This window comes from Rhinopithecus roxellana, chromosome 13 (assembly GCF_007565055.1).
Source record: "Rhinopithecus roxellana isolate Shanxi Qingling chromosome 13, ASM756505v1, whole genome shotgun sequence".
Lineage (NCBI taxonomy): Eukaryota > Metazoa > Chordata > Mammalia > Primates > Cercopithecidae > Rhinopithecus > Rhinopithecus roxellana.
In genome coordinates, this window is record NC_044561.1 from 103,582,021 (window position 1) to 103,605,769 (window position 23,749).

At 37.5% G+C, this 23,749-nt stretch overlaps 1 protein-coding gene across 1 annotated transcript; it reads right to left on the reverse strand.

The window, feature by feature from the left end:
- Nucleotides 1-2,296: 2,296 nt before the first annotated feature.
- On the reverse strand, nucleotides 2,297-7,674 carry DEFB116 (defensin beta 116). Its single transcript, XM_010361271.1, has 2 exons — nucleotides 7,608-7,674; nucleotides 2,297-2,538 (listed from the first exon to the last, which is right to left on the reverse strand). The coding sequence occupies exons 1-2, from the start codon at nucleotides 7,672-7,674 to the stop codon at nucleotides 2,297-2,299; spliced, it is 309 nt and encodes a 102-aa protein (XP_010359573.1).
- Between the last annotated feature and the right edge of the window lie 16,075 nt (nucleotides 7,675-23,749).

Consider the following 23,749-nt stretch of genomic DNA (forward strand, 5'->3'; position numbering starts at 1 on the left):
TAGCAAACTTCAAAGATGATATTTGATGGGAGCACTAGTAACAATCAAAATAAATATGGACAAATATACATTTTTAAACAAAGAAAATCACAATTACTTATTGAGAAGAACAACATGAAGATCCCTAAAAGAATACAAATGTACCTTTGAGGGAATAAAACTTTAAGTATTTCTTAATTAGTTGAATTTTTTCGATTTAAGTATAGCGAATCTTCTACTTTTAATTATGCAAATGTTGATTTCATCAGTAAACTGGGATCAGTTTGAGAATTGAAACTAAAAACACATTTTAATGATTTGGATGCGGTGACCTGAGATAGATTAGAGAAACAAGAATGATTCCCTAGTTTATGAATTAAGCAACAAGACAAGTTGTGGGTGCGAATTACCGAGGATAGGATGATGACAGAAAAGCTGGGTAAACAGATTTGGAGTTACTTTTTGGGGCATTTTGAGCCTGAAATGGCTGAGTAATCCAAGAGACTAGAACAAACATGTAATTCAATATGTAAGTCAGAGAACAAGAGACAAATCCTGCTGACTTCATATTCGTGTTTTTTTCTCAAATACACGTGGAGCCAGGGAAATGGCAATCTGTACCTTAAACCTGAAATTCACAACTGTTCTTCTCCAAATACTTCCAAAGGAGAAAGTCTAGAAACATTATATCTCAACTATGCTACTGAACCCAAGGCCAATACTTTTTTCCAAATTAAAAAAATTTTTTTCTTTTCTTTTTTTGTTTTTTGAGACAGAGTCTCACTCCATCACCCAAGCTGGAGTGCAGGCACCATCTCAGCTCACTGTAACCTCCGCCTCCCAAGTTCAAGTGATTCTCATGCCTCAGCCTCCTGTAAAATTTGTTTCCTTGTCATGCTACTTAGGCCAGCAAACTTATGCATTCCTCCTTGAAACCTGGCTTCTGTCAAAACCCCACCCTCTGCTAACAAACATCTCTAAATGTCAATGAAAATCTCTAATATATGAACATTAAACTTTCACACTAGGCTTTTGAGCTTCATGCAAATTAAAAGTCACACATATAAATTGGTCATTTAGTGCACAGCCTTGGATCCATTGGTTTGGGTGGGATTGTCATTGATCTAAGAAACAATGAGCAAATGCCAGCAAAGTACATATATAAAAAAAAAAATAGAGAGAGAAAGTAGTGAAAATGTCAAAGAAATATTACAGGGCAGATGGCAGAAGAAGAAACTCCAAAAATGACTAAGAAAGAACACCCAGAGACCAGAAGCCAAGGCAAAAAAAAAGGGGGGGGTTTCAAAGGATTGAGAAATGTTGTAAAACACTAGCTAAAGGCAAAGCAGATGGTAAAATGTAAAGAGTGCTTACATTTTCAACAAGAAAGGCACTGGCAACCAAATGCAAGACCATTTCAGTGGAGTGATGGCACAAAAACCAGATTTCTCTTAGTTGAGGTAAAATTGGGACTCTAGAACTTGGAGAACTTAGCTGGGAACACTAGCTCTAGAAGTCTGGATCCAAACAGAGGGAGAAATGAGACACTGGCCATAGAAGAGGAGTATATATAACACAATGAAAATTTCTTAGCATTTCAAGTACTAGTTGTGAACTAAGTTTGAACTTGGGGGACAATATTCCTCAATTCTCAGGAATGAATGGACATCAAGCACAGTGTCCAGCCTCTGTGCAAAATCCCTTTCTAGCACCATAACCATTAACCTCTGTCCCACATCCAGAAATAGTCCTCCAGCCTCAAAATAGGAAGAATGCCCAGTGACAAGACTGTTTATTCCACTTTCCACTTAGAAAATTTTACCCTAGTTTGTCCAACAAATCTCTACACTCACTTTCATCCCTCTGTCTTGTTCTGGTTCTTCCTGGGGACTCATCATTACGGCAAACATACCAAGTTAGTTCTCTGGATATCAAATGCAGCTCAGTTGTCTCTATCCTCAGCCTACAAGGTTTACTTGGAGGACTTGATCCCTCCACATGTTCACAGGAGCATCCAGACTCAATACAGTTGTCATCTTCCCTCTGCAGCCACCAGAATGGTGTCAAAACAGAACAGAAATGTGACCTTCTCCTTTCTCGGCACACCTGTATTGAGTGACGCCACTATCTTACTGGCTTTACTAGCCAGTGCCCATTCCTATACTCCATAGCTTCCCAGCTCTCAGTACTCTCTCCAGACCAGTGATGACTACCCACAGATGAAAGACACACACACAAGAAGGAATGCATTTTTTATAGGGAAAGCATTCCAGAATGGAGGAGAAGTTACTACAGAGGAGGTGACTGATGGTGATATTCAAATGTGAGAGTAGCTTGAACTGTTTGCAACTGACAAGTTGGAGTTAGAGTCGTAATTCTCCTTCACATTCTTAGAACTGGTTATTTTCACAGAAAGTTTCAGGCAGCACTTTTGATCATTTGGGCAGGTTAAGTATTGGATTTCATATTCTCTGCAGGTGTTTCTGCACATGCCTTGGTAAAGCTCACATGGATTCCAAGGCTCTCGGCTCTTGCCATTGTGGGATCTGAACAGGCCACCTGGGAAAGACATAGCCATGTTTAGTTTCCATGCAGCAGTGACAATAGGGTGACAAAGCATGATTTAAAGGAACACGCTCTAAGAATATTAAGGGTACAAGATCTGGAATCAAAACTACCTAAATTCAAATCTGGGCTCTGCCATTTACCATCTCTCCCTCCTCAAGCAAGTTACTTCAGCTCTCCAGTCCTCCGTTGCATCATCTTCACAATGGGCAAAATAATAGAGCCAAGTTCCTAAGATTTTAGTAATGACTAGGTTAGTGTATATAGTATTTTCAGAAAAGCATCTGGCACATAACAAGTAATTGAATATTAGATGGTGTTGTTGATATGCAAGTCTTCTCCTGAGAGTATGAAGTTTCAAAGAATGCTACTGTGAGCACATATGTCCCCAAGTGCCTGCAGAGATCTGTGCCCCTCACACACAGCTAATCAGAGGCAGCCATGATCTACTCTGAGATAGCACACAAATATTTAAGCCCGTGTGCATGCATGCCTTTATCCTCTGAAACAGGAGCAAACAAGTACTACACCTGTCTCTCTTTGTACATTGGCCTTACAGAAACAGGTACTGTGCATACACGGGCAGCATACTGGCATATACACAGACCCATGTATACAACCCACTTTATTCACAGATCCACATTCTCACATAAATTGAGCATGTGTGCTCACTGTACAAACCTCCACCATTCATTTTCCACATATTGCTAATCCAGGTGTGTACATGAGTGAACATAAGCTCTTTGCCTGAAAATACCCCAGTGACAAAGTTCCTGACACTTAATCAGCATTATATAAATATTAGTCATCAATAGTATTACTTACCTATTTAATGTTCTACAGACAAAGGAGCAATTAGAAAGAAATATTAATAATCACTACCATGTACTGTGGTATGGTCCAGCATCAACCACATACAGGCATTTTACAAATGATAGCTCACTGAACCTCATAAAAAACTGCTGTTATCTTCACTCTTTGATGAAGACACTGAGGCTCAAAGAGATGCTTTGTTTTGTCTGCATTCTCATAGCTTATATTTGATCAAACCAGTATTCAATTTCTGGTCTACATGACATCAAGCCCATGCTCTTTTCTCTCTGTGTCACATTGCTTCTCTGTGATAGGGTTTCCAGGAGAAGATGGCATCATCCTTCATCATGTCTACACACACAGAGCCTTCTACAGATTTCAACAGAGAGTTCAAAATCCTTAGCTTGGTATTCAAGGACCTTTTCAACCATCCCCCTGCCCCCTCATTCCATACCCATTTATGAACACTCACTCCGTGTCAGGCCATGGACTCAGTGCTAAGTAGATAGAGGTCTCCAATTAATCAAATTTATTCACTATTAACATTGATGAAAATGGGACAATGCAAGTATAATGTTATTTCTTGCAGGGAAAAAAATGAATACTTTGCTAATTTTTAGATTAGAGAAAGTAAAATGCCCAATATTAGGTGAAGTTGGAGAATGGGAAGAGAAATAAAGAAGAAGAGGAAAATGCCTCCATGGCAGATATCCCACAACATTTGGGTACTGGTGTGTGTATAAACTGCCCTAGGAATCCAGAGAGGGATCTCAACTGCTCCAACACCAACCAGCCTGCTGGTCAACCAGAGGAAGGAGGTTGAAAATGATGCTGATTCATCCATGCTCCAGCACGATGGTATCACTGTGTTTCCCACCTTAATCTTCACCCCTTATCATGGGACCGGCACGCTCTCTCTCTCTTAGCACCATTATACTTATGGGAGAAGAAGATCTGCAAAGGGCCTCCCCCAAGTGACATCCACACTGTTCTGGCTAACACCTGACCTCTAGGACTTTTCCTTTCTACCAAACACACTGGAGGGCAGTTGGAGACCCAAGATCTCCTGTCTGCAGTCACTGGAGGGATGGATAGAAACATAGATACCAAGAATAAGCCATGGGCAAACTGCCTTTTCCTCGTTCTCTCTGCAAGGAAAGTGGGTCAAGGCCAGCCCAAGAGGATTCTGCCTACAGTGACTCAATAAATAAATTTTTAAAATAAAAATAAAGATTTTTGTCATAGATAGTTACAGTTTCTTACTCCTACTTTTCTAACCTTAGATCGCCCTGCATTGTCACAAATTTAGACAGCCAGATCAAATTAATGTCAACTTTGATAATCTCTCCATCTTCCAATTGAAGTCAGAGAGGACCAACTTTTGCATTTCAGCATAGTCTCTGGCCCTCTGCACAATGCTATATTTTAACTCTCTGGACCCAGTCTCTCCATGTCAGAAAATGGGAATGGCAGAGTTTGCACCAAATCAGGAAGTCTCCAGTGTGTTTGTGAAAAAGGAAGTTAATAAGATGTCATACTTCATAATAACCTGGGAAATTTTTAAGTATATTCATGCCAAGTCTCTAGAATTTCTGATTCAGTATATCTAAGGAGATGCCAGAGAAAGGGTGCTTTGCAAGAGTTCCCTGGAAAATACTAATGGGCTCCTGTTTGCAGCGAAAGCCACGATTCTGGATGGCCTTCTCACATTCAGCTCTAGACATTGCCCAGCTCATGTTTCCCCACTGGAAGTGTTTCAAAAGCAAATTAAAATGTCTTAAGTCAAAAAACAAAAGATATGCTCTGGACCTTTTTAAAAATTCCATTCTGAGCCAAAATCAATGTGATATATTATTTCTCTGCCTGCTGTGCAACCAAACATGATCCTCTCCCGTCTAATTTCTAAGGTTCTTTCTACTCATATACATTTATTAGCAATGATTCATTACATATTCATTCATTCAATAAGCATTTGCTAAAGCCTACTCTATTCAACACACTCAGCTCAACATCAGAATTGTGTAGATTTAAAAGACAAGATCTTGGCTTTCAAACAGTTTAATTTCATATGCATACATTTGGGAGGATGAAAGGAAAAATTTGTTTGGATTGTCCTAATAGAAGAGGTTGTCCAGAACTGTTCCTGCTCATAAATTCTGCCAAGTAAAATTACTCAATAATTATTAAGGAAGCTACACTATGTACAACTCTTGAAGCATAGAGTGCTGTCTTCGTTTTTGTTGTTGTTGTTTCTTGCAAACCCACCTGTGGTTTCTACCACCATTAGAAATGAGAACTGAGCTTTTCTGAGCATGCGAACAAGTGTCTCTCAAACCAGGGGATAAAAGAAGCTGAGAAATAAGGAGGAGACTGTGAAATAGAAGCAATACGGGAAAAGAAAGGAGGAAAGGAAGACGAAAAACAGAGGGAGAAAAAAGGGGAAGAGTAGGAGAAACCTCTAGATCAGATGAATCTGAACTCACTATCAAGAAAGGAAGAACAATCTTGGTTTTCTATAGGATGAACTGAAACTGCTGCCATATCTCTCTGTATATGCCAAGATTTGACAGGAGACACTTCCGAACATTCCAGCCTCCTGATTTCCTCTATCCTAGCCATCCACAGTCACATCTGTTGTTCTTCAGTCTTCAGTGCCCTTGAAAATCACACTTCAGAAACTTTCTTCAGAATTTGAAAGTAATACTGGACATTTTTCATCCAATGTTTATTCTCCCCTTTTCTTTATTTAAACCACTTTGTTGAAGTATGATTGGCACACAAAACGCTATACATATTTAAGTTATACATTTTGATGAGTTTGGAGATAAGCATACATTACACCCACAAAATCGTCATCACAATCTATGCCATAAACCTATCCACCCCTAAAAGTTTTCTCCCACCTATCTTATTTAATTATTATTTTTTGAATATCAAATCTTATTTTAGAACACTTAACTAAAATCCACTCCCTTAGTAATTTTTGAAATATCCGTAACAGTACTGTTAACTATAGGAACTGTGTTGTACAGTAGATTTCTAGGACATATTCATGAGAGTATAGTGTCTTCAATAAATGTATCGGGAAAACTAGATACCTACATGCAAAATAATAAAATTGGATATTTATCTTATACCATACACAAAAACAAATTCAAAATGGATTGAAGACTTAAATCTAAGACCATAAAACTCTTAGAAGAAAACATAGAGAAAAACTTCTTGACATTGGCCTTGGGAAGGATTTTCTGAATATGACACCAAAAGCACAGGCAACAAAAGCAAAAACAAACAAGTGGATTGCAGCAATCTAAAAAGTTTCTAAACAGCAAAGGAAACAGTCTACAAAATGAAGACGCAACCTACAGAATGGGAGAAAATATTTGCAAACCATATATCTGAGAAAGAGTCAATATTCTCCTTATTTCAATAGCCATAGCCCTGCTGTGATGAATCCAACTGTCTTACTCAAGCTTAATCACCCCCAAACCCAGGCTAAATCAATCCCTGCCCAGATGAACCTCACATACCCACGACTGAATAAGATACCCACTTTAGGCAAACACTAACTACAACTCAAGCCCTATCTCTTCTAATAACCACCCAAAGCCCAGTTGCAAAACATACAAACATAACACTATCCAAGCCACCCAACCCCAATTCACAGCATCAATCTAAAACACAGCCCAACTACAAACCTCTCTATACCCCATCTCCCACTTGCACCAACTCTACCCCCAGCTCCATTCAAGAAAAAATACCATCTCCTCTCTACACTACACCAAAACATCTGTTCAGCCCAACCTATAAATACAATTATTCACCCCATGCTCATCCCCACTCACTTTTTGGATATTACCCTATCTCTAAGGTCTTACAACCTCCCCACCTCAACTCCCTATCCAACTCCAAACTGCTATACTCCTCCTATGGCTCCTCAACTTGCACACAGTCTCTCACCTAACTCATGAATTAAGCTCCCACCCCAATGACAGCACTACCTAAAATGTTCCATGCTTAGACTGTCCGCTATGTCAAGAACAACAACCTCTTAAATTTGTCTTGGCAAAGCAGAACCAGGGGAAATCTTTACATGAAATTAACCTTGGGAGTAACATCTGTGACCCATCTGAGACCAGAAAAGGCTTTAGGTGTTGCCCACTATATGTGAGTAGGAGTCACTGCAGAGGTCACCAAGATACCAGTACCACATGCAAGACCCCAGAACCTTTGAGAGAGGCCTGAGTTACCTGGAGTCTTTTGAGCCAGGATCATAAGGATGGCAATGATCATTAAACAGGGCTTCATGACTGACATGTTCCAACAGAATGAAAGGCTGTGTTGCAGGTGACCGAACAGAGATCATTGTAGCAGAGCAGTAGCCCGCCTTTATTAGTTTTGGAAATGGATCAGGGTTGTGTGCAGTGAACTAAAAGGGATGGGAGATAACTGAGGTCAGGCAGGCAGAAGGACAACATGTATCACTTATCTGAGCTTGATACTCTGTAAGTGTGGGAGACTTGCCAGCAGCACTCATGCCTGGGTGGGTCTTTCTTCCTATTAAGAAACAAAGACAAATTAGAGCCAGTTGGCATTTTGTGTGAAACAAATTTGAATGAATGAATCAACCAAGCAAGCAAGCAAACTTGAAAAAACGTATAAACAATTGGATAAGAAATAAGCACGTGTATACCTATGTGAGGCACATATATACCTATGTAACAAACCTGCATGTTCTGCACATGTTCCCCAGAACTTAAAGTATAATTGTTAAAAAAGAAATAAATAATTATTTTTAACTATAGTCACCATGCTATCCCCATAGAACACCAGAACTTATTCCTCATATCTAACTGAAAGTTTGTACCCAAGAACCAATGTCTCGCCTTTCCCCATCCACCCTCCCTCGAGGCTCTCGTAATAACCATGTTAATCTCTACGTCTATGAGTTCAACGTTTTTAGATGCCACATCTAAGTGAGATCATACAGTATTTGCTTGTCTGTGCCTGCTTTATTTCACTTCACATAATGCCTTCTAGGTTCATTCATATTGCAAATAGCAGAAATTTCTGTTTTTTAAAGGCTGAATAGTACTCCAGTATCTATAGTTAATAATAATGTAACGAGCTAAAAGAAAGATTTTTAAATGACCTCATCACAAATAAATAATAAAAATTTGAGGTGATGGACATGCTGATCTCTTAATTAATTGATCCCTTTATTATTATACAATGACCTTCTTTGTCTCACTTTGTGATTTTTTACTTAAAATCTATTTTTTCTGTTGTAAGAAAAGCTGTTCCTGCTCTTTTCTGGTTTCTTTTTCCATGGAACATCTTTTTCCATCCCTTAACTTTCAGGCTATGTGTTTCCTTAAAAGTGAAATGAGTCTCTTGTAGGCAAAATATAGTCGAGTCATTTAAAAAAATCAATTTAGCCACTCTATGTCTTTCAATTGACAAACTGAATCCGTTTACATTCAAAGTAATTATTGATAGGCAAGGACTTACTTTTGCCATTTTGTTCATTCTTTTCTGGTTATTTTATACATCCTTTGTTCCTTTCTTCCTCTTTTGCTATCCTCCTTTGTGATTAGATTATTTTCTACATTAGAATGCTTTGATTCCTTTCTTCTTATCCTTTGTGTATCTACTGTCAATTTTTCCTTTGTGATTACTATAAGGGTTACACAAAACGTATATTGTTATAAACGGCTGTTTAAAGCTGATAATCACTTAACTTTGGTTGCAAAATATGATTCTACATTTTTATTCTATCTCTCCTGATAATTTATGTTTCTGATGTCACAATTTACTTTTTATATTGTGTGTATCCCCTATCAGGTTATTGTAACTTATTATTTTTAATAGGGTTGTCTTTTGTTTTATACTCAATATGTTAGTGACTTATCATCATCTTTACAGTATTAGAGTATTCTGAATTTGACTGTGTACTTACTTCTACCAGTGAGTTTTATACTTGAACATGTTTTCATTTTAGTTATTAACATCCTTTTCTTTCAGCTTGAAAGTTTTCCTTTAGCATTCCTTGTTAGACTGGCCTGGTAGAAATGAACTCTCTCAGATTTTGTTTGTCTGTGCAAGCCTTTATCTTTTCTTTATTTCAGAAGCAGAGCCTTGCTCAGTAAAATATTTTTGTTTGGAAGTTTTTTCCTTCAGCATTTTGAATATATTATCTCACTCTCCTGACCTGTAAGGCTTCAGTGGAGAAATTCACTGACAGCTGTATTGAGTCTTTCTTGTATGTGATATGCTTCTTTTCTCTTGCTTTTTTCAGAATCCTTTTTTCTCCCTGATTTTTGATAGCTTGATTATAATAAGTCCTGGCTAATTGGTCTTGAGAAATCAGTATTTATGGCAGCCATAGCCATATGAAATGCATTTCTTAAATAATAAGACCTGAAAGTCAAAATTATTCCTTCATCCATGGGCTGTAAATGCATGTTGTGTTGGCCAGCATAAAGCCAACATTAATCTCCTTTTACATCTTTATCAGAGGTCTTGGGTACTAGGTACATTGCCATTGATCAGTGATATTTTGAAAGAAATCTTTTTCTCAGCAGTAGGTCTCAACAGTGGGCTTAAAATATTCAGTAAACCGTGCTGTAAACAGATGTGCTGTCATCCAGACTTCATTGTTCCATTTTTGGAACACAGGCTATAGGTTTAGCATAGTTCTTAAGGACCCTAGGATCGTTGAAATGGTAAATGAACATTAGTTTCAACTTTAAGTCACCAGTTGCATAAGCCCCTCCCTAACAAAAGAGTCAGCCTGTCATTCAAAGCTTTTAAGCCAGGCATTGACTTCTCTTCTCTAACTCTGAAAGTGCTAGATGGCATCTTCTTACAATAGAAGGTCATTTTGTCTACATTGAAAATCTGTTGCTTAGTGTAGACACCCTCATCAATAATCTTAGCTAGATCTCCTGAATAACTTGCTGCAGCATCTACATCAGCATTTGCTACTTGACCTTGAATTTTTTTCAGAAGGTTGTTTTATAACTTTATTTGGTGTATTTGATGATCAACAGTTCTTATCCACATTGACTTTCTGTAGATTTTTGAAAATGGTAACAGGTACGTAGGTAACCAAAGTATAGAGCTTGTTTGGTGAATCTTCATCGTCATTACATTTTCTGGACAACTGTACATGGACATGGTATGTGACATTCTTTATTCCTTCAGCCCAAGCAGCTTTGTTGAACCTGATATCAATCCACACATTTGGAGACCCCATCTCTTCATGGAAAATTTCTGGATCTCGTTGAGTGCCTGAGGGACACACTTTTTGTTTTTATTTTTTTAAATTAAATTTTAAGTTCTAGGGTACATTTGCACAACGTGCAGGTTTGTTACATATGTATACATGTGCCATGTTGCTGTGCTGCACCCACTAACTCATCATTTACATTAGGTGTTTGTCCTAATGCTATCCCTCCCCACTCCCCCCTCTCCCCACCCCAAGACAGGCCCCGGTGTGTGATGTTCCCCACCCTGTGTCCAAGTGTTCTCATTGTTCAGTTCCCACCTGTGAGTGAGAACATGCGGTGTTTGGTTTTCTGTCCTTGCGATAGGTTGCTCAGAATGATGGTTTCCAGCTTCATCCATGAGGGACACACTTCTTCAAGTTCACTCCATGGATGCACAGTGTCGATGGCGTACTTTCAGGTCACCACTTCACTGATGGCAATCTGTCTTCATGAGGCGATAGAGGTTGATGTTCTCACAAACATAAAAGCAGGCAAGCAGTAGTACTCAGCTATTACATGAACTTTTAAATTAGCCATATCTTTATATAGGTATAGTCAATATCTATACTGATAGCAAATATGTGTTTGGGACATGTCATATTTACAGACCAAATTTGGAAGAACAGAGGTTTTCTAACATTAACGAGAACTAAAATATCACACAGAAATGGACTGATTTATTAGAGTCATTGCAATTTTCCCAACAGATTTATGCTCATTGTAGAACTCATAGACAAGATGAAACATCTAAATAAATTTACATGAAAATAGCTACTAAGATTTGGACTGGGGAAACTGAAGTCCCATCACATCTATGGGGAGTCCTATTCATGGTTTCAGAAATATGAAACTCCCCCCAGATTAGAAAATTAGGCATCAAGGAGAGCTAAAAAGAGCACCATAGAAAATATGGGAATTACCCAATGAGATATTCCTGAACTGGTTTTTCATGCCATCCAACCAGCAATATCCCTTAAACAAAAGGAATATACTGGAAATCTTGGAATCTTACCACTCCTGTAATAAGGTCAAATAATTCGGTAAATAATATGAGCATGTGCTGTCTGTCAGCAAATTTCTTTACAGGGAATACCTAAGGCAAGCCAAGGAAGCCCACTCAGGCCAAAGTTCCTAGGACCCGGTGGCAAGTGAATATTATAGAGCTTTGGTCATCACAAGCTAAGAAATACTCTTTAGTATGATGCCTGGGTGGCCAGAAGTATTTGCTTTGGCTCAAGCAAGTGCTCAAATGGTGATCAAAACCTTACTAAACTATGACATCCCAGTCTTTGGAATTCCTGAACATGGAGAATCTGACATGGGAAATCACTTTCCCTGTGGCAAATCAGGGGCTCAGTAAAAACCTACAAATACCAATAATTTATGCTTCCTATCATCCCCAGTTTTCTGGACAAACGGAACAAATGAAACTTACTCTAAGGAATTATTTGGCTAAACTATGCCAGGTGCAGTGGCTTATACCTGTAATCCCAGCACTTTGGGAGGCCGAGGTGGACAGATCACTTGAGACCAGGAGTTTGAGACCAGCCTGGCCAACATGGTGGAACCCTGTCTCTACAAAAAATACAAAACTTAGCTGGGCATGGTGGAGAGCGCCTGTAATCCCAGCTACTTGGGAGGCTGAGGCAGGAGGATCGCTTGAACCCAGGAGTCAGAGGTTGTTGCAGTGAGCCAAGATCGGACGACTGCACTCCAGCCTGGCCAACAGAGGGAGACTTCGTCTCAAAAAAAAAAAAAGAAACAACAAAAAAACACATTTGGCTACATTAAATAAAGCCACCGGCTTACAGTGACTCGGAGGCTTAGTGTTTGTTCTATGAAAATTAAGGTTAACTCCCCTTTAGCAAACATATTTCTCCTGTTGAGTTAATGTTTGGAAGCGCTATGTGTTTAGCAGTGAAGCCTAGCCTGTTACTTTACATAATGGAAAACACAGTTTTCTTATTTCCCTAGGCTCATTACGCCATCGTGTGGCCAAGCGATGGAAGAATCCCCCTGAAACGGTGTGTTGCTAATAGAGACTAGGAGACAAATCTACACTGAACTTATCCAGTGGCAGGCTAGATTACCATAGTGCTGAGAAGGACACTACCAGGTGTTGCTGATAACTCACATCACTGTCACAGGAAGGAGTGACACACCTGGATGCGTGCTTTGATAGTGAGAAAAGCATCAGTGACTTAATGGACTGTAACTCTACTATTAAAGGTAGTCTCCAGAAAGTTTGACTCATTATGTTTTGAGATTTGTCCATGTTGTGTGGAGATAGCAATTGTTCACTCATTTTTATTATGGCATAGTGTTCCATTACCATAACTAACTTATCCATACTACTGATGACAAGCACTGGGTTCTTTCTAGTTTGGGGCCATTATAAATGCTACTACGAACATTCTTGTTCATACGTTTTTATGCACATATGTAGGCCTTTCTATTGGGGAAATTGAGAGGTCATAGATATGCATGTGATCAGCTTTTTAATCTGCTGTCAAATAGCTTCCCAAAGTGGTGTACCATTTTAATACATCCCCACTAATACTTGATATTGTTCATCTTCATTACGTTTAGCTAATCTCCCTGTATAATGGTAGCTCATTATGGTTTTAATTTGTAGTTCCTTAATGATCAGTGGAATTAAGAGCTTTTTCACATATTTACGGGTCATTCGGATGTTCTATTCAACACTTTGGCTTCTTTGTTCTTGGCGTGCGTGTCTGAGTTTTTCTTAATGAATTGTAAAATTTCTTTATGTATTCAAGACACAAGATCTTTGTTGGCTATGGGTTTTGGAAATAGCTGCCACGATTTTGTGGCTTTACTTTTCTGCCTCTTTTTTCTTTTTCTTTTTTTTTTTTTTTTTGAGACGGAGTCTCGCTCTGCCGCCCAGGCTGGAGTGCAGTGGCCGGATCTCAGCTCACTGCAAGCTGCGCCTCCCGGGTTCACGCCATTCTCCTGCCTCAGCCTCCCGAGTAGCTGGGACTACAGGCGCCCGCCTCGTCGCCCGGCTAGTTTTTTGTATTTTTAAGTAGAGACAGGGTTTCACCGTATTAGCCAGGATGGTCTCGATCTCCTGACCTCGTGATCCGCCCGTCTCGGCCTCCCAAAGTGCTGGGATTACAGGCTTGAGCCACCGCGCCCGGCCTTTTCTGCCTCTTAATGGCATCTTTTGTTCAACAGATGTTCCTAATTTTAATGAAGTCTAATTTATCAATCTCTTTCTTTATAGTTGGTACATTCTGTGTCTTGGTTAAGAAATCTTTACTTACCCCAAGGTCATAAACATATTCTCCTGTGTTTGTTCCAGAAACTTTATTGTTTTATTATTATTATTATCTACATGGAACTGATTTTAGATGTGAAGGAAAGACCAGCTGATAACCATTTATTGAAAATACCATCCTTCTGCCATTACTCTATTGTTCTACTTTTTTCATGGAATCATATATGACTAGATCTCTTTCTAGACTTTCTATTTTGTTGCTTAGTTTCTTTATATTTGCATCAGTAGTACATTTTACTACTATGGCTTTATAATAACTCAATATCCACTATTGTAAATTCTCTAACTTTGTTTTCACAATTATATTGGCTATTCTTTGCCCATTTCTATAAATCTTTGAATTTGTTTATCGATTTCTACAGTCTGTGGAACTAGCTCCTCCTTTTTAGTCCTTGAACTTATTTCTTATTTTTTCCTAAAAGCAAGGGCAGACGTTCCCTCCACTGTTGTAATAAATATTTGCATTATTAATGAGAGTCCTTGGGTTTTTTTCCCAATTTTAAAGGGACTATATCTACAGTTCCCTGAATAAATCTAACATTTGCCACAAAATTTTGGCATTTAATCTTTAGCATGTTTGATAGTTCTCGTTTCTTCCTAATTAGCTAAATATTCTACTATACTTAATTTTCGAAATGTATAAAATATTTTCTATGTATTATTTAAGAATCATATAATTCTTCTCCTTTTGTCTATTAAGGTAGAGATTAACATTGTTAGAGTTTCTGATGTTATTCATCCTCATAGTTTCCAGATAGATCCTAATTGATTATACAGGAAGTATATTTTTAACACAGTTATTAGGTTCCATTATTCACTATTCTATTTGGGATTCTGGCATATATATGCAGAGGAGCTACAGCCTATTGTTTCTCTTTTTTATTGTTTTTACCCACCTTTGAAGTCAAGATAACACTGACCTCCTAAGATCATTTACGCAGATTTTACATTTCCTCTATTTTCTGGAACAATTTGTGCAATATAAGAATTAACTGTTCCTTCAAAGTTTGCTAGATCTAAGGGTATTATACAATTCTTCTATAATTTATGTAACTAGGACACATTAAAGAATAAAGGGAGTATTAATAATAATTATTCCAAGACAAAAGAACATAAACTATTTTAAGCAAAGCAATTATGAGTCTGAGGCTTACTGGGAGGGGGAGGCCTGTCAGTACCATTTCAGTGTCTTTATGCTTGGTTGATCTTCTCAGGTTTGTATTTCTTCCAGTGCTAGTTTTGATGGATTGTATTTCCTTGAAGGATTTTTCAAATGTATTATGTTTATTTCCTCATAATAGAGTTTTATTATTCTTAATCTCTGTTGTGTCTATAGTTATTTCCAGCTTTTAAACTGTTTTTAATTATTTCCATTTTTTTCTTCATAAGATTATACAAAATCTGTTTATTTTATTATATTTAGCAAGAATTAATATTCCAGTTCTGTTATTTATATTCCAGGGTGTTTGTTGTTATTACAGTCCATTGGATTAAATTCAATGAAATGCCTGAACTTACTATGTTATTTCTCTTGGTTTCTCCAGATATCCTCTTGCTCTTTTTCTAGCATCTAAAATTTAATGCTTAACTCATTTTTAAACTAATATTATATCAAAAGGGGTATATTTTATTGTATATTAAAATACAGATAAGCAAAAAATGAAACGATAAAAACACTATATCACTATTACCTAGAGATTGGCACAGTTAACATTGTATATTACTAGATCTTTTTGTATGCATAGGTTTTATTAAAATGAAATCTCACTACACATTGTTTCATAATCTGCTTTGTTTCATTTATAATCTTCATTTTTCAATTTTAATGCATTTTGTTCATATTTAACACCCAGGCTATATTCAAATTTCCCCAATTGTGCCAGAAATGTTCTGTGAAGCTGGTATGCTTAAATGACTGTGTGTGATTTTTTTATTTCCCTTCAATCTCTTTTAATCTAGCACAGTCCCCATTTTGTCACACTGATTTCTTGAAGACATTGAGCCACTGATCCACCTTCTGATTTTCTAGTTTCCTTTTGCTTGTTCACCAATATATCATGTAGGTAGGAAGTTAGTTCTAACGGCTTTATTGATGTAAGCTAATACTCTTGGCAAAAATGTATCAGAGCTGAAGCTGTGTTCTTTATACTGCATCACATCAGAAGTCATTTAATATGTAGATGTCCCTTGCTATTCATATTCAAGGTGAAACTGTTTCAGTGTTTCTTTTCTTAAAAGGATTCCCTTCTCAATTCAATTTCTTGGTTCCATATTATTTAATTTTTGCAAGCTTATGAAATCATTTAAGAAAACATGAAAAAATATCCATTTTAGAGATGTTTTCAGCAGAAAAGTACTCACTCTGCCATGGAGTTCAAGGCAAATGCTTAAGTCCAATGTTAAGCTTTGTTGCTCAGCATGGCTACTAGGGAAAGAGGATTCTTTCTGCTCATTCTTGAAATTTGGTTGCTATTTGACCAGTATCCTCTCTTTTGCTTTTTCCAAACAAGTCTAAATATGTCTGAACCTCAAGGTTATGTGCAACTTGAGTTTTCTTCAAACTTAGGTTTCCTCATCCCCTTATAAATTAGACAGTGTCACTTTATAATCTCCTTCAAGTAAGTACTTTACTGCCCATAAGATTATCTTACGCCCCACCAGAGAACTCCTCTCTGAACTAAAGAAGTAATTAAATCTTTTCCCAGGGTTGGACTTCCCTTTTAATTTGGGTATGATACATTTTGCCATAGAGAAGTAACTAAATTTCAGTAGTTAATCCTTCATAGCTGTTTACTGGTTTTGTGCTTAGAAATTTCCAGCAAAGTCTCTCTAAATAGTAAGTAATAAAGCCAACATTCATATCCCAAACCCTCAACTACATCCATTGTACCACACCATCTCTCCACATAGTGAAACTTACCTGGAGAAGGCTGACTCCTTTCTAGATAATGCCAGTTGCGGCTGTGATATCCATTGCTCTATAGGTTTTTGTGGGGGATTTTTTTTTTTTTTTTTTTTTTTTTCTTTTCCAGTATACCAGAGGTGCATACCATTATCCTTGGTCCATCAAAATCTTTGGCATATTTATAGCCCTCTTTTATGTTTATTTATTTTAATGTTTTTATTCATTTATTTCTTTTAAAAATAATGAGTCCTTCACAAATACAAGAGCTAGAATAGCATCAATAACTTACATTTAAATACTTCTGTATTCCTCTAAAATCCCACACATCCTGCCTTTCCTTATCCACTCCCCAAGAATTTAACATATTTATTTGCATTTCAAAATAGCATAATGGTAATTGTTATTGTTTATTTTGGGGAGGGTGGGAAAAAATAGTTTTATTTTTAACAGAGGTACTAAAGTCTTCTTTGGTATACATAGTCATCTAAGATTTGTCTTTTACAATCCATAATATATTATTATTAAAATTCAACTATGTTGTGTGTAGCTGAATTTTACTTCTTCTTCCTGATGTGTAGCTCATTCTTTGAATATACCACAATTTATTTATCTATTTGCCTGCCAAAGAACACTTACGTTCCTTACAGTTTGTAGCTTACCTTTTTACTTTCTTTAGGGTATCTTTTGATGGAGAGAAATTCTTACATTTTTACATACTCAAACTTACCAACGTTTTCAATATAACTTTCAATACAGTGCACGCAAGAAGACTCAGGTATATACACATATAAAGTTTCAAGTGCAACCATCTTCATAAAAGAAATGGAGTAAGTGAATTCCTCCACAGCTGTCACCATAAGTTCTCAGCATTTTCGTTATTGAAATTCCTCCACAGTGATGCTATCCCTTGACAATACATTTATTTATTAGCACTCATTTCATGCTTATCCTTCTACAAAGGGCTAGGCATAATAAATTCTTCAGTACCTAAATAAACTAAAAATAATTCCAATATATAAACAATGCTCAAAGTCATCCCTTGTTCATAAGTATTTGAATAAACTAAAAATTATTTCTTCTATTTTCTTTGGATCAGGATGGCAGCAAAAAAACAAAATTTGTTTTTCTTCTCTGAAGTTTTGTGTCAGGCTAGTATATGGCCTCCCACAGAAACCCAAAACCGTAGCTACATCTGCTGGCCTCCTGGTAGATCCCAGAAAAGTACCAAAACCTTTTACAGTCCTTGCTGCATTTGAATCACAGTGCCCCTGTATGTCCCATCCCACATCCAAACAGACAGGGGACTCCTCCCTGCTGCCTGGCATGCCTTCTCAGCAGGCCTCGCAAAAATAGGGAGAAGTAAGAGCTGCAGGGAGCCCTCCTCAGGATGAAACTCAAACCTAATCTAATTCCACCCCAATCTGAAGGGACTGCCCTCTCCCAATTGCCCTGAGTAGGAAGACTACTACAAAATACTCAAAACTCTCTCAGTATCCACCAGAGCAATGGGCAAAATGTTGACACAGAGTTGCAGGAAGGTAGTCTCTCTCTCTCTCTCTCTCTCTCTTTCCATCCAGACAGAGACACACGGCTGCATCAGTCAAAGCAAATGTCAGCACCTTTTTTAAGTTCCTTATTACCACGGTTTTTTGAGTTCCATATTGCCTGAACCACCATACTTTGTATCGCCAATATCAATTTATTTTTACTTCTAATATTTCCTCATTGCTCAGTCTGATAGTCAAAAGAAGATTCTTTTGAATTTCACCATTATGTATGTGACCCACTGAATGCCTTGGTCAGGTCACTTTCCTTTCTGAGGTTCAGTTTCCCCATCTTCATCTTCTTCACAAAACAGTCTACTGGTTGGTGGGATATGTTTTAAAATGAAAAGAAAACCACTGGCAGTGATTAGTTTCTACAAGTAGAGAGAGTTGAGGAGCAGCGGAAGAAAAAAGAGAGTCTGGATGAGGGAGACGAGAAGGACAAAAGATGATTGTGTTGCCTTTGAAATAGTGGAGGAATGGGAGAAACTACTGTCAGGGTATTCTTGTGTAAATGCTCAGCTTCAAGAGGTGCCTTCTCTGAACATACCAGCCCTTTTTCTTCCTCTACACAACTTCCAAATTCTAACATTTGAACCATTCAGTGCTTATGAAGTTCTCACCCAAGGAATTTGGGAAATTATGGAGAAAGGCCTCTGAATATTTTCATTTGGAGGAGGCAACAGAATAAATTTTAATAGACCCAGACCTACCTGATTACATGGCTCCACTTAAGCCTAACACAGACTTAAGTTCCACACAACTACAGACCAATCCCAAGTTCTGATCACTCACACTTTTGTTCAAATTGAGCCTAAACTCTGTTTCAATCTTAACTCCGAACTCCAACCCTGCTCTACCCAAGGTCTATCCATGTTTAACCCCAAGTCAACCACAACCTAACTTTACTACCACTAGCCCCAGTTCAGCCCATCACCCTGCCTAATCCCTATATCCAGATTCATTTGGCCTAAAATTTCACCCCCTCTCCAGACCACCTCATACCAATCCTAATTCCCCCAATACAACTCCTTACCTAGTATTTATCCTGAACCATCTTCCAAATATCTCCCTAATTGCATGCTCCCTTCCCACTGTCCAACAAAATTCATCGCTGATGTCCAACATAATCTCTCAGAGATCCCTTCCTCTCTTCAACTGGGACTCAATCTCTTGCCCCTAACCCTTCATCTAATTGCATATTGTATGCGTCAGAGTTTTATCAGTTATCATAACAGAGATTATTTAACATTTAAGTGTAATATTAGTGTTAATGTTAATAAATTTAATATTAACTTTAATATAAAGATTTGTTATGTAGGCATTTATGAATTAAAAAAATAAAAAGAGGACACTCAGTTATCACAGAGGTAGCAACTGCAGGAATCAGCTACCAATTCCAGAGCGGGAATAACACGAAAAAAGGTTGGAACCATTAAAAATAAATTAGAAGCTTGGAGGAAGAGACCTGCAGAGCTAAATTTCAGATCTCTGAGGAAGGAGCTCTGCTCAGCTAGAACTAGTACCTCTATGAGGCATCATGACGCTGGCTCTCTGAGTTGGAAAATTGCAAATTGGATTCAGCTGTGCTAGAGGAATGCCCTCCTAGCGTTGGAGTGAAGAAGCAAGAATGAGTGATGCTGTTGGCAACAGGAAATAAATAGGAAGCCCTTAGGAAGTAAATAGGAAAGAGTTCTTCCCCCTTCCAACTTTGAAATGTGCTTCTGGCACTCCCTGTTGGCAGAGCTTAAGGGAATATTCTGCAAAGGAGAACCCCTGTTTGTAGAGTGCTAGCCTCAGCATTGCAAAGTAGAACATAGATGGTTGGATTTGAAGCTGACAGACAACAGGCAATAGTATATTAAGTGACAAACGTATTAGTGCCAGCCTTGACTGACACATTCCCAAGTCTTCCACTTTCCCATCACTGCAAAAGCAGCAACCTCTTAAATCCACCTTGGCAGAAAGCCACAAAGAGATGCTAACATGAAATGGACATGGGGATAACTTCATCAAGCTGCCTGAAACCAGGCTTCAGTTGCTGGCCACCCTACACAAGACCAGAATCTTAAAAAAAGACCAGAACTCCAGCACACTTGAGAGAGTCCTATATTATTTGAGTTCCATGAAGCAGGTTCCAAAGGTTGACAAAGGTCAGGATATGAAACTCTGTAGCTGCAAGGCCCAGGAGAAGTAGGTGGCTGATTTATGAAGGATGCAAAATAATTTTTGCAGCAAGTCTGAACTCTGGACTGTATTAGCTTCTGAAGCATGGTAGGGTTTTGGTCAGTAAAATATAGAGAGAGGCAATTTATCTGAAGTCAACGTAACAGAGATACAACATTTAATATGTATTCTATCTAGACATTAGAATGGGAAAGTGAGATACTGGCCAGCATCCATAACAAAAGTGGGCTTTCTCTCCTAGTAAGAGAAAATCATTTGTCCTTTCAGAAAATGAGTAACAAAATATCTAAAGCCCTCACTTATTAATAATTACTTTAAAGTAAATGAATTGAACTTCCCAATCAAAAAGGGAGAGTACATGAATGGGTTTAAAAAAAAAAGTCAATGATATGCTGTCTACAAGAGACTTACTTCAGATTTATGGGCACACATAGACTGAAAGTATAGCGATGGAAAAAAAATATTCCATGTAAAAGGTAACCAAAAGAAAGCAAGTGTGGCTATACTTATATCAGACAAAATAGACTTTAAGTCAAAACTATCTCTAGGGACAAAGAAAGTCATTATAATGATCAAAGGGTCTCTAGGGACAAAGAAAGTCATTTATAATGATAAAAGGGTTAATTCAACAGAATGATATAACACTTATAAATATAAACCTACCCAACATCAAAGCACATAATTATACAAACCAAATGTAGACAGATCTGAAGGAATAAACTGGCAACAATACAATAATAGTAGGAGACTTCAATACTCCACTTTCAAAAATGGATGGAATATACAGACAGAAAAATTAATAAAGAGCCGACTTGAACAATATTTTGGACTAAATGGACCTAACAGACATAGAACTGTCTATTCAATAGCAGAGGACTACACATTCTTCTCAAGTACACCTGGAACATTCTCCAGAATAAATCACATGCTAGGTCACAAAACAAGTCTTCAGAAATTTAAGAAGATTGAAATCATATCAACCATCTCTTAAAAAAAAAATAGGTATAGAAGGACCTGAACACAATAAAGCCCATACTGAATCTCAACAACGAAAAGACCTCAACACTGAAAGGCTCTCAACACTGAAAAAGCCCTTGGAAGAAAGCCTCGAAGAGATGCTAACATGAAATGAACATGAGGATAACTTCATCAAGCTGCCTGAAACCAGGCTTCAGTTGCTGGCCACCCTACACAAGACCAGAATCCTAAAAGAAGACCAGAATTCCAACACACTTGAGACTCCTATATTATTCATAATCAATGAATTGAAAAACTAACATAATCAACGAGGAGAAACTGAAGGTTTTTTTCTCTAAGATCTGGTACAAGGCTAGGAGGCCCACTCTTGCCATTTCTATCCGATACAGTATTAGAAGTCCTAATCAGAGCAATTAGACAAGACAAAGAAATAAAAGGCATCCAAATTTAAAATGAAGAAGTAAATTTATCTCTGTTTGCAGATGACATGTTTATATATGTAGTAAGCCATAAAGACTCAACAAGAAAACCTTGTTAGAACTAAGAAACTAAGTCAGTAAAATTGCAGGATAAAAATCAACGTACAAAAATCAGTGGGATTTCTACGCACAATCTGAAAAGGAAATTAAGACAACAATGATATTTACAATGGCAACAAAAAAATAAAATACTTAATAATAAGCCTAATCAAAGAGGAGAAAGGCTTATACAGTGAAAATTATAAAACATTGACAAAGGAAATTAAAGAAGGTACAGGTAAATGAAAAGACCTCATGCTCATGGATGGGAAGAATTAATATTGTTAAAATGTCCATACTACCCAAAGTGATCTAGAGATTCAATGCAATCCTTATCAAAATTCCAATTCCGTTTTTCACAGAAACAAACAAACAAAAAACACTAAAATTCATGTGGAACTACAAAAGACCCCAAAAAGAACAAATCCATCACACTTCCTGATTTCAAAATATATTACAAATCTACAGTAAATGAAACAGCATGGTACTCACATAAAAACAGACAGAACGATGGAACAGAATAGAAATTCTAGAAACAAATTTACACATTCACTCACCTAGTCTTCAACAAGGATGCCAAAAACATACCCTTGGGTAATGGGTATTTTCTTCAACAAATGGTGTTGTCAGCCTCATAGAGGCAGAGCGTAAAATGGTAGTTGCCAGTGTGGGGGATGGGGAAAATGGGGAGATATTTGTCACAGAGTACCAAGTTTCAATTATGCAAAGTGAGTAAGTTCTGAAGATAATATGCAGTATAGTGATTACGGTTAGTATTATATGCTTGATATTTGGTAGTAGATGGTTAAGTGTTCTCACCACAAAAAAAAAAGAAAGAAAAAAATAACTAAGTGAGGTAATGTATATGTTAATTAGCTTGATTGTGGTGATCACTTAATAATGTATATATATATCAAAACACAAAGTTGTACAACTTAAATACACAAATTTTTATTTGTCAATTATACCTCAATAAAGCTAAGAAAAGAATGTCATTACCATCCCCCCCCAAAAAAAATTTGTCCTTTTGTGTAAGACACAAAAAATAATAAAAGGGATTTTTTAAGAGACCCTTTAAAATAATAAATTGTCCTTCCCTCCTGTTGTGTAAGAGCTATGGAGCACTTATGCACTCAGTCTTGTGCTAAGCACCATAGGAACAAAGAAGAAAGCAGAGATGAGAATAAAAATTGAGGGTAGCAAGAAAAGAGGGAAGATGACAGAAGCAACTACTTTGTGTCAGGCTCTGTCCTAAACCCAACGTGGGCAGTAAGTACAGATATAAATACAAAAACGGAAGTTCCAGGAGAGGTGTTAACCTTCCCAAGCTCGTGCAGCTCCTGAGAACAAGGATGGGAATGCAGATTTATCTGAAGTCTTGAACAAAGTACATTTTCTTCACAGAGTCAGGGTAGGATGGAGGACAGCAGAAGAAATATTTATAAAATAATAATGTATCAATATTTTCTTAATACCCATTATTAATTTAAATGTGTCCAATGTTGGTTTAGATAAGAAACCTCTGGGGTCATCATACTTGTTTGTTCTGTTTTTACGGGAGGAGTTGGAAGATGCAGTAATCGCCATCTGGCTTCTTATCTTTGAGAAAAGAGAAAATATGACAAACATAATAAATAGGACAACCAAGTGGAATTACAGACCTCATGGAGGTTAAGGTTAACTTCATA

What these genes read in the sequence shown, in the direction of transcription:
- DEFB116 (XM_010361271.1), bottom strand. Translation starts at nt 7,674, where the DNA reads ATGTCAGTCATGAAGCCCTGTTTAATGATCATTGCCATCCTTATGATC. An exon ending in CCTGGCTCAAAAGACTCCAG is followed by an intron (nt 2,539 to 7,607) that starts GTAACTCAGGCC and finishes TGTCTTTCCCAG; the next exon opens with GTGGCCTGTTCAGATCCCAC.